The 12,598-nt window shown below is 31.5% G+C and overlaps 1 protein-coding gene across 1 annotated transcript; it reads right to left on the reverse strand.

Annotated features, from left to right (window-relative positions):
* Positions 1-445: 445 nt before the first annotated feature.
* LOC145102250 (GDSL esterase/lipase At5g45670-like) lies at positions 446-10,018 on the reverse strand. The gene is made up of 5 exons (XM_079039634.1): positions 9,719-10,018; positions 9,484-9,608; positions 8,948-9,199; positions 8,643-8,868; positions 446-863 (listed from the first exon to the last, which is right to left on the reverse strand). Exons 1-5 carry the CDS (start codon positions 9,954-9,956, stop codon positions 637-639), a joined length of 1,068 nt encoding a protein of 355 aa, XP_078895760.1. The 5' UTR covers positions 9,957-10,018; the 3' UTR covers positions 446-636.
* Between the last annotated feature and the right edge of the window lie 2,580 nt (positions 10,019-12,598).

Raw genomic sequence — 12,598 nt, forward strand, 5'->3', positions numbered from 1 at the left:
TTCCTATTATAACTTTGTTTACTTTATGTTTTTAGAGCTTAATTTAAAAAAAAAAAAACTTTTTTGTACAACTTATATATATATATATATATATATATATATATATATATATATATATATATATATATATATATATATATATATATATATATATATATATGAAATTTCTTTACAAAATTATTTACTTTTTACATAAATAAAATTTTATAACTCTTTTACATCTTTGATTTTATGCATGAAAATTTAAAGTTATTTTTGTTATTATAAATTTTATTGTAATTTATGTTTTGGGAATCTTTCATACATAAAGTTTTATCATCCGATTGTGAAATTAATTAAACCGGTCTAAATTTTATGGGATTTCCGCTACAATGTACATATATGCAAACTCTAGTATCATACAATTTGCATCACATGATTAAGCAGATTATCGAACACTGGCAAATAAATTGAAAAACAATGCATGACATATATTTGATGTAAGATGTTTGCTCACTATAATTTAATTATTGATAGATGCATAAAGCAACATAAATAACATTAACATGATAGATAAACACTAGAAGAGTGTCATTTATTTTTAGCCCCAAGAGTAATACTCAACTTGCGGCTACACGTCAAACCTTCCATTGATCGCTAGACTGCTGATATTGGAAATGATCCTTTAGGGTCAGAGGCATAGAACGATGAGAGGGCTTCGTATGTCCTTGCTCCGTCTACAAGGCTAGCACTCTCGGTAGGATGAAATTCATCCCAAAATATGTAGTTTTCCCTAGCATCACATGGGATTTCGTTGGGGGCGCATAGCCCTTCACCAATTGTGGTTGAGATTTTGCAACAAGGTTTATCTGTAACATTGAAATCTGGATGTAGGCATAAAATCATATCAGAATGATTACTTAACCAGATCACTTAAACTTTTGCACAAATTACATTTATATTTACTAGGGCATTCATGTATCTTAAAACCCAAACATCATCAATTCCAAACTCATTCATATTTATAAAGACAAAATAGCCACTTAATTAATCATAATTTACAACCAATTTTGTATTTATGCCTTGCCCTTATAGGTTTTATATAAAACTATTTGAATAATTTTGATAGTCAACTTCTGACCTGATCGAATTAAAAGATATCCAAAATATGAAAAAACAAATATGCCAACACAATTCTCTTGTTTTGATGTTAAACATAACTTGATAACTTGATTGGACAGTCGATTTTAGCTAACTTCATCTTAATTTTAATATTATTCACTCATGGTTGAAATATTTTCATGTGAATAACTATGGGTGATCGCGGTTCGGTTTGAAACCGTAAAACCGACCAAACCGGTCATCGGTTTGGTTTTACGGTTTATATTTTTCTTCACGGTTTGACTTATGGTTTCAAACTTTTCAAACCGTAGTTAACAGTTTGGCTTATGGTTTTTAAGATTTCAAACCGTATAAAACCGGACCGCACTGTAAAGTCTATATATATATATATATATATATATATATATATATATATATATATATATATATATATATATATATATATATATATATATATATATATATATATATATAGGCGTATGTATATACTATGAAGGTGGGTCGTACGACCCACCTATTTTTTTAAAAGTAGTATAAGTTATGCATGAAAAAAAAAATATGAACTACCTGATAATTTTTCAATGACCTACCTTATAAACTTTGTCAAAAAGAAAATAGATGAAAATATATGAAGCCTATGGTTTATATTTCAATCCATTTAAAATAGTTCAATGCCTCAATACACTTAAAATGTAATAATTAGGCAATAGTCCATCCATTTAAAATTAAACAAAAAAGGAAAAAAAAATAACAGAATAGGCTTGAAATATGAAACGCCATTTGGGTGAGGCGTGATCAACATCTCTGAAGCATCATACAATGTCGCCCTGATGATTGCTCCCACCCGGCCACCAGTTCCGCCCTTTATCGTTCGCCGCCTGACCATCGCTATCGGCCCAACTCCATCCCTCCTCCGGTTCCGCCCTATGTCATTCACCGTCCGACTATCACTACCCGCCCAACACCGCCCCTCCGCCAGGCGCTAGCCCACCACTAGTATTATTTACTCTTCATTTTTCGTTTTCATTTACATAAGGAACCATGTGGTTTTTGGTTCTAGATTCGCCACTGATATATATATATATATATATATATATATATATATATATATATATATATATATATATATATATATAATTTAAATTTTTTATATGTAATTGTATTTTGTTGTATTATATATTAATTTTTATATATAAATAAGAAATTTAAAACTCACAACATTTAATTACCCATATAAATATTAGCTTATTTTGAATCCATAATTAATGTAAGGAATGTGTAGAGTGCATTTGGTCATGTTTAAATCACTCCTTGTTGAGCTTGATAAAAGTGTCATTTGCTTCCACATTCATTAACAAAAATAGTCTTGAACTAATAAGAAACATATCAAATCTTCTACTTTTACGCTACCTGCTTGTAATGAATATGAATCTATACTTGGAAGAATTATTTTATTAACTTCAAAAATGTTAGCAATTATATTTTGTAATATATTTTTCTAATTTTTTAGACTAAATTTTGATCTGATATTATTCGTTAAGGTAGTTGGATGGGTATGGAGATTGGGTATGCATTCTTGTCAATTTAGCATGTTTAGCATATTCACTCACTTGTGCCGCTTTTGTGGGCTAAAAACGACTTCAGATCTGCAACAAATATGAAATGACCCGCCCAAGACTAGAAATAAATTAAGAAATTACTCTTTTAATAGTGTAGTTTTTTTTTTTCTAAATTAGTATAATATGCTCGACTAAAATGGGTCTGAAAAACCCAAACCGTGAAACCAAACGGAACCAAACCGTTAATAACGGTTTGATTTAGTTGGGTTTTAATTTTCAACGGCTTGGTTTCGTTTTGACCTAAAAACCGAAAAAACTGGACCGTGAACACCCTATGAATAACAATCCAAATATATTTATACTAATTAAAGATAAAAGTCATGGTACACACATTTACCAATATATCAAATCTATTGCCTCTGTATATATTTTATACAATTTTATTATAAAGATAAAAGTCATGGTACACACATTTACCAATATATCAAATCTATTGCCTCTGTATATATTTTATACAATTTTATTATGTAACTAGGCCAATATTTGTATGGTGCACATGATAAAACCGTATACTTAATATTAGCAAATACATATTAAAAATAATTTGCAATCAGCTCCCTTGCCACTTCAACTCATCACAATATGGGTTCTTCTCAACAACATAGATGGCCCAATTCCAGTATGGGCCAAAACCAAGCGTTTTTTTGCTTATTCTCAGCAGCCCAATAATTTGCAATATTTCCAATTTCCACATCAATTGCAGCCCACCACTCTTCCTCAAGCATTTAACACCATGAGTCTTCAAGACCCAGGGAATGCCAATTGATACATGGATACTAGGGCTATCGCACACCTTCATGCCGACTCAGATACTCTAAAGTCTTTTAGCAATAAATGCACAAATTCTAATTTATCGGTTTTAGTTGGGGACAGATCTCATATTCCGGTGTCAAAAATTGGTCATTCCACTCTAGATCTCAATCCATTTCGCCCGTTAGTTTTAAAAAATATTCTTATTACTCTTCAAATTATAAAAATTCTCATTTATGTGCGTACTTTTACTCGTGATAATAAATATTCTATTGAATTTGATGAATTTGGTTTTTCTGTGAAGGACTTCCTCACCAAACAAATCCTCCTTCGATATGATAGCACGGGTGATCTTTATCCTGTCATCAAACCAATCACTCAAGCTTTTCTCACTGTTGGCTCATCTTTATGGCATCAACGTCTTGGTCATCCCAGTCAACAAACTCTCAAGTTACTAGTTTCTAGAAAGTCTATTTTTTGTAATAAACAAGATCGTAATTTATTATGTCATGCATGTCAACTTGGCAAACATGTACGTTTATCTTTTGCGTTATCTAAAACTGATGCTTTATTTGCTTTTCATGTCATTCATTCTGATGTATGGACATCTCCAATTCAAAGTCCCAGTGGAATTAGTTACTATGTCATTTTTCTTTATCAATTTACTCATTTTGTTTGGGTGTATCCTCATAGAAAAAAAATCTGATGTCTTCTCTAATTTCCTTCACTTTCGTGCATATATTAAAAATCAATTCCAAACGGACATTCAAACTTTCCAATGCGAGAATGGCAAAGAATATGATAACTCTCAATTTCACAAATTGTGTGACACTCATGACATTCACATGCGTTTTTCCTGTCCATACACCTCTCAAAAAAACGAAAAATCTGAACGTATGCTCCGCACAATAAACAACATGATGCGCACTCTCTTGTTTCAAGCTTATCTCCCACCCACTTATTGGGTCGAGGCGCTTCACATGGCCACCCATCTCTTAAATATATTACCTTCCACCACTCTAAATAATGACACACCTTTTCACAAACTCTTCAACAAACATCCCACATACTCCCATCTTCGTGTTTTCAGATGTCTTTGCTATCCCCATCTAAATAACATGCATAAATTTCAAAATCGATCTGTACCCTGCATATTTTTAGGCTACCCATCAAATCACAAAGGTTTTCGTTGTCTTGATCTCCACACCAAACAAATAATCATTTTCCATCATGTCGTTTTCGATGAAACCATCTTCCTATTTGGGTCTATGACCCCAAATCACTCTCCCGACTATGGGTTTCTTAACATTGATGCTCCCTGAAATTGCTTTAATGACCCGAATCACCCTTCCACCCCTCTCGGGCCATCCACCACCATCTCGCCGTCTCACGATGACTCTATCGCTGCTCCTGAATCGTCGGCAACCGACACTTCTTCCTCAACCCCATCCATTGATCCAACTAGCTCTATCGGCTAGCTGACTCCTCTCTCTCAACCTCCTACCTTCACTCCTTCCGTCTCCACTCGCACTCATGCCATGGAAACCCGAGCTCGACATAGAATCCACAAACCTATTGACCGTCTCAACCTTCATATTGACACCAACATCACTTCCTCTCTTCCTCCCACGCATTCTCAAGCCTTTCGAGATCCTAACTGGTTAAGTGCTATGAAAGATGAATATAATCCACTTATTTTTAACGAAACTTGGGTACTTGCTCCATGGCCTACTAATGTTAATGTGGTTAATTGTATTTGGTTGTTCAAAAAGAAACTTAATGCAGATGGATCACTTGCTCGCTATAAGGCCCGATTAGTTGCAAACGGACGAAGTCAGCGACCCGACATTGACTGTGATGAGACCTTTAGTCCAGTTGTCAAACCGATAACTATCCGGACTGTTCTTAGTATTAACATTTCTCACCACTGGTCAGTTCATTAATTGGATGTGAAGAATGCTTTTCTTCATGGTCATATTCAAGAGACAGTCTACATGCACCAGCAACCCCGTTTTTGAGACACCACGACACCCGACCATGTTTGCCTTCTCAAGAAGTCTTTATACGACCTCAAACAGGCACCTCGGGCTTGGTATCACCAATTTGCTTAGTTCATTACTACCTTTGGCTTTACTAATAACAAGTCAGATACATCACTTTTCATCTATAGACAGGATGACCATACAACATACTTACTTCTATATGTTGATGATATTGTGTTGACTTCTTCCTCTCTAGATCTTCTTCAACAAGTTATTTCCACATTGCAGTCTGAATTCTCCATGACCGACTTGGGCCCTTTGAACTACTTTCTCGGAATTACAGTATCTAGAGATCGTCAAGGCATGTTTCTCTCTCAACAAAAGTATGCGGCCGAAATTCTTGACCGTGCAAAGATGTCTAATTGCAAGTCGGACCGCACTCCTACTGACACGTCTACCAAATTAGACGGCTCGGGATCACCTGTTTCTGATCCGACTCTGTATCGCAGTCTAGCTGGTGCCCTTCAGTATTTGACATTTACCCGACCTGACATTACGTATGTTGTCCAACAGGTTTGCCTCTTCATGCATGACCCCAAAGAGCCTCACTTTGCTGCTCTCAAGCGAGTTCTTCGATATATTCGCGACACTCTTGATCACAGTCTTCAACTATATGCATCCCATTCTCGGGGGTTGATCGCATATTCTGAAGCTGACTGGGCTGGCTGCCCTTCCACTCGTCGCTCCACTTCTGGGTATTGTGTTTTTGTTGGCTCCAACCTTCTATCTTGGTCTTCCAAACAACAGGGTACGATTTCTAGATCCAGTGTCGAAGTTGAGTATCACGACATGGCTAATGTTGTTGTTGAGACGAATTGGCTCCACAATCTCTTGTGTGAGCTCCTTTATCCGCCTCTCACTACCACCCTTGTTTATTATGACAATGTTAGTACCGTCTACTTGTCCAACAACCATGTTCAACAACAACGCACCAAGCACATCGTGATTGACATACACTTTGTTCGTGACAAAGTGGCTCTGGGACAGATTCGGGTACTTCATGTTCCCTCTTCCTTTCAGTATGCAAATATCTTCACCAAAGAGCTTCCATCTCCTCTTTTTCTTGACTTGAGAACCAGTCTGAACGTTCGTTCAAGACACCCCGTTCAGACTGCGGGGACTGTTAACCGTCTATTGATTATCAGGTTATACTGTGTTGTATTTGTTTTATTACTTTAGCCCATTTTAGTTATAGCCCAATATATTGTACCATTGTTATGTTATATGTTGAATGAAAAGGCTCATGCCACGTTTTGAGGGAAATATTGGTTTGTAACAATTATGAACCATGTTACAAGGTAAATATTTATCACATTCAAATACATTTGTTCGATCTTAAATTGATCGTTTAACGAGGTTTTTTTTTTTTTTTTTTTTTTTTTTTTTTTTTTTTTTTTAATTTTAATGTTAGAAAATAAACACAAATATCTCACATCTTTTTTTCTTTAGTCATTTATCTTTAAGTTGTATTCAGTAGACAATTGAATCCTTATTTGTGTTCAATTACGCAATTAGAGTGATAGGGTTAGATTGTTTTTTGGTAAAGAAATTATTAATTTTTCTAAGTTGTCAACAACCCCAAAAAATGTTATAAAGAAAAAAGGTAAGGATCTCTAAGATTTTGATTTAATCTGACATACATAGTTTACCATGTCATATTTTAATTTTGCACTTTTGACTTATGTTTAAAATGTTGTTACAAATTTTGTTACCAATATTGTCCAAACTTTTCTTTTATAAATTAACCCCAAAATTATTTATTTGTTTTACGAATTCATCTTTTTATTACAACCTTTTTTCTTTTTTTGACCTTTTTCAACTTTTTAACATTCTTTTCTACGAATTTCTATATATAACAATTTTTTTACGTCTTTTTTCTTTAAATGCAACGTTTTATATAATATTTTCAGAACTTTATTTACAAGTTTTTTAAATCTTATTGCAAAAATATAATAAATTTGATTAATTTGTAGGGACATATAAAAAGAAAGTTGTATAAAACATTATTTATAAAAAACTATTCATATTTATATATTTTTTTTACAACGTTTAAAATAGTTGTATATACATTTTTATAACATTTTAAATGCTGTAAAAATATAAATATATAAAAAAAATTATTCATACAACTATTTTTACAGATCAAAACAACTTTTTATATTGTCTACAACATCTATAATACTTTTATTTTGAAATAACCGTATAAATATGTAAAAAAAATGTAAAACAAGTTTATACTATTTTGTAAAAAGAAGTTTTAAACTTTTTGTAAAAGAGCTTTAGAAAATTGTAATTTAAAAATAAAATTGTAAAAAGTTTATAACAAGTGAAAAAAAGGACTAATAAAAGATTGTAAAAAAGTTAAAAAAGTCTAAATGATTTTGTAAAAAACTAAATTTGCAAAATAATAATAATAATAATAATAATAATAATAATAATAATAATAATAATAATAATAATAATAATAATTTGCGGCTATTTGTAAAAAAAATTTGGACCTTATTAATAACAAATTTAAAGTTTTGATTAAAGTAATAACAAAATTTTAAAAACCGAGTAAAAAGTGTACAATTAAAATACCCATGCTAAACCTCACATTGTATGTGGAAAACAAAATCCTAATATGTGTTACCTTTTTATACATTTTTTTGGGTTTGTTGTTAATTTGAAAAAATTTATAATTGTTTCTTTCCCAAAAGGCAAAAACTATTTAAACCCTAAGAATATATTTCCACCTTGCCTCCACGGTGGGTTGCTATATATTATTGAGTACCGATTGATGGTAGCTAAGAAAAAATGAAGATGTAAACATATATATGAACAAAGTTTACTATATTAGATTCCATATAACATATTGAATACCACTTTATCGGGTTGACATCTACACATAATCAATTAGCATTTAGCAATATATTTATTACAAAAGGAATTTAATTGTTGTATAAATACTAATATACTCGGATTTCACGATTGATAATAGTAGATTTTATAAAACATTGAATTTATATATCTGTATGTTACTGTTTTGACATTTGTACAATTTACCTATGGTTTTGAGTTCTTTTAAAGAACACAAAATATATATAGTTTCATTTGGAAAAAGAAAAGAAGAAATTTGCAAGCAACTTACCACTAGAATATCCAAGAGGAGGGTCAATGAAGATGAACTTTGAACCAGAGAGTTTGCTCTCGAGGTCATCAAGAGCAGTAACAAGCTTGGTGTTGAATTGTATAATAGCTCCATTTACAGCATCCACACATATATTTGTGTTGAACCTCTTCATCATTGCTGGTGTACAACCTATGTATCCGGCTCCATGTATCCCAAACTTTCTTGCTCCATATTGATACAGTGTCTGGATTCAAATTAAAAAAACATTAGCTTATATACAAAAAAAAAATAAAAATCCTAGAAGGAAGATTTTAGGTACTGACGGATAACTGTTTGGAATATTGTTTGACAAGGATTTCGGCATATTGTTCTGGCGTGTATAAGGTGCTTGTTTGATAGTATTCCGGATAAAAGTAATTGTTAATGTAGTCATTATTGCCCATTGCAACGGTGTATATGCATTTGTTGAGGTGTTGTCGAACTCTGGCTGAACTCCCATTACCGATCAAGTCGACTAGTTGCAAAATTGTGATAGCATGATTTGTTAGTTGCTGATTCATGCATATCCTACCACCCTGTCATCGAATTATAGTTACCATTTGGGTAATTAAACAAGCCAATATACAAGAGTCATCATCAGTTTTCATTCACGTTTATTCTAGGTAACGCTTAAATCGTGTTAGCATCACATCTCTTTGATTTAAAGAAGCAATTAAGCTACACAATTTGGTGGATTTTCATAATTAATTTAGTACTTGCATGTAGACGTAAGTTTCAAATCTTGAAACAGATATATGCTTGCATGCATTTTTGAAGGAAGGCATGCATAATGTAAAATTATAGTATAATGAAAATCTACCATATGTTCAGCGGTTTCATCAAGAATTCCAGCAGAACCTGATGCATAATTTACCCCTTGAACTATTTCGTCACTTCTTGCGGTTGCAAAAGGTGGAATGAAGTTTTCAAACCCTAGTAGTTGAGCTGGGAATAACAGAATAAAATAGAATTAAGTTGAAGTTTTAACATTTAACATTACATATTCTTGATTTCCTAGAACCATGAATATTTTAGAAAATATTATAGAAAGAGACCTACAACGTCCACAATATTTCGACCATTTGAAAATCTCCCGGTAGGACCATCGGGAAAGTCAATTCCATATGGTGCATAATTGGCTTTTGCCGTCGTAACCAGGTGGTTGTTATTGCCATTATCCATTAATGAGTCACCAAATATGAAGTAACAAGGTACCTGAGGAACGCTATGTGCAAAACACAATAGTGTTGCTGACAATATCATCAAAATCAAAGCTTTAACAAAAGAGGTCATTTTCCTCTTTTTCGGGTTATTCAAAAAAGAAATTAATTGATGGTTTCTTTTGAATGCCAAATAAATGGACGTGGATGAAGTACTTATAGACAATATCTGTTTGGTCTATATATGAGTGTGTCCTTATCAACAAGTTAATAGGTAGAGCCCCCACCCATATAATATATTAATATATAGCATTCGCATGTGATATTTCTTTGTTTTGTAGCAGGCTTACTGTTTCTCTAATTCATCCTTTTTGAGATCATTGCTTCTTAAGAACCATAGATATTGTATCCAAAAGTTTTCTCACATTCAGACATGATATCCATTTAACCAAACATGTTTAATGTGTCAAATACTATATTGATTTAAACATCATTCATGTGCCATTCATGTTTCTTGGGATACTTACCATGATAAATATTATTTTATGGTGTCGAGGGCCGTCATGACTCCGTTGGTAGGCTGGCCACCATAATTTGGCGAAAATTAACTACTTTAGCTTAGCTTATCTTAATTAAACTTATAATGGTGGCTCACCTTATGTAAAATAATGGTCCCTCGTCTCAGAAAAGGTCAGCAAAGTGATACGAATACCATTATTAGCTTTAATATCAAAGATGAAAAATACTTATAATCTTTTTCTGATTTGTTTGTCTTTAAAATTTTAAATTTTTTGATATTTTGATATGGGTTAGTACCATAAAAAGCAATTAGTTTTACGGTCTAATTCTAAAGCCATTATTTTTCAATGAATTTTTAATTTTGTACTTTTAGTAGGATAGAAGCTCATCATCTTGCCTACATATAGACCTGACAAAACATGATACGACACGAAAACCCGACATAAAATTAGCGGGTTAGGGTCAGAAATATTGACACGTTTATGTAAATGGGTTGACATGACATGACCCGATAATTAAACGGTAAGGGTTAGGATCAAAACTTTCAACTCGAATATGACCCGTTTAATTATATAATTTATTATAAGTTTCATATTTTTATAAATATATTATATATTATAGACTTGTAGTGAACCAAACACAAGAATTAAAAATAATATTCAAATTTTCAAAGTTACTTAATTAATTTTACTCATCCTCACCACTTATCCTCTTTGCTTCCCAACTTCAACTCTTTTCATTTTGCCTACTAAACTTACTAATTTTTTTTTTCATTCCATCTCCTAACTCCAATGTTTCACTTTTTCATTTTTGCATCTATAACTCCTACTTTCCAACTTTTAAAATGTTTCAAGCAGACATGACACACCATATTTACAAGGTCTAGACCTTAACCCGAAACCCGACACGAAAATAAACGGGTTGACACGACATGACACGATAATTAAATGAGTCGGGTTAGGGTCAAACCCTTTCAACCCGTTTAATGTCTTGACACGATACGAACCCGACACAACACGACACGTTTGCCAGGTCTACCTACATAGCAGTTTTCTGATGTAAAAGGGTTACTGGAATGCAAATTTGATATGGCAGGGAACTATGTCTAACTAACATGACATCACATATAAAAGAACACATGCAACAACGTTGGGGAGGAGATTCGAACTTATGATCTTTATTTTTTATGACAAACATCTAGAATACTAATATTAGGACGAGAAAATAACACAAATGCCTTGCAAACTTTTTAGGGTTTACCCATTGAGTCGTTAAAGTTTTTGCCGAACTTTATGGATCCCTAAACTAGGGTATGACCTGCTCTTTTAGTCCCTGTCAACCTATAATAACCGGTTAAGTGCCCTTTTAGAAGAGGAAAATTTGACGCTAAGTTTCGAACTCACGACACCCATGAACACAATTCAAGCGACATACCACTAGACTGAAACGCTTTTTACGAATTTATTACCTGTTTCATTGTATATAATGTATAAAACACTGATATTCTTAATATTATTATTATTATATATATTCATCATCATTATATATATATATATATATATATATATATATATATATATATATATATATATATATATATATATATATATATATTTATTGAATATGTATAAAATATACGTACATTTTTAAACTAAATCTATAACTCTTTTAAACATATAAATACATTTTTAAAAATATATTTATTTTTATTTATTTTTTATATACATTTGAAAACTTATGTATGTCTTTAAAATCGTACTTATATAAAAAATATATGTATTTGTATATAATAGGCTAAATAATTCTTTTTTCATATTAGAACATAATATATACATATAAATATCAAAACACCTGTTTATATGGTTTACATTGTATAAAAGATATAATTATATGTATTTGTACATACTATTAAATATTAATACATATTTACTTCATATTAACATGTATACGATATGTATTTATGTTATGGTGTTTACTTAGTTTTGTTCATTTTTAATGTATAAAATTCGTTTTTGAATTTATAAAATTTGTTTTTAATGTATATATATGTCTTCAAATATATATATATATATATATATATATATATATATATATATATATATATATATATATATATATATATATATATATATATATATATGCTTTTTTATACAAATATAGAATCATATTTATGAATATACTCCTCATTTCCTTGTATTATACGTATAAAAACACGTATTTATATATATATAAAAAACTTATTAATGAAAAATGTAT

Source organism: Lactuca serriola, chromosome 1 (assembly GCF_051521515.1).
Source record: "Lactuca serriola cultivar US96UC23 chromosome 1, Lser_US96UC23_V15, whole genome shotgun sequence".
Taxonomy (NCBI): domain Eukaryota; kingdom Viridiplantae; phylum Streptophyta; class Magnoliopsida; order Asterales; family Asteraceae; genus Lactuca; species Lactuca serriola.

Bases quoted from the DNA above. Each gene is read 5' to 3' on its own strand.
- LOC145102250 (XM_079039634.1), bottom strand. From the start codon at position 9,956: ATGACCTCTTTTGTTAAAGCTTTGATTTTGATGATATTGTCAGCAACA. The intron at 9,200-9,483 runs GTAGATTTTCAT...ATTCGATGACAG, and splicing joins ATGAAACCGCTGAACATATG to GGTGGTAGGATATGCATGAA. The intron at 864-8,642 runs GTAAGTTGCTTG...GCCTACATCCAG, and splicing joins TCCTCTTGGATATTCTAGTG to ATTTCAATGTTACAGATAAA.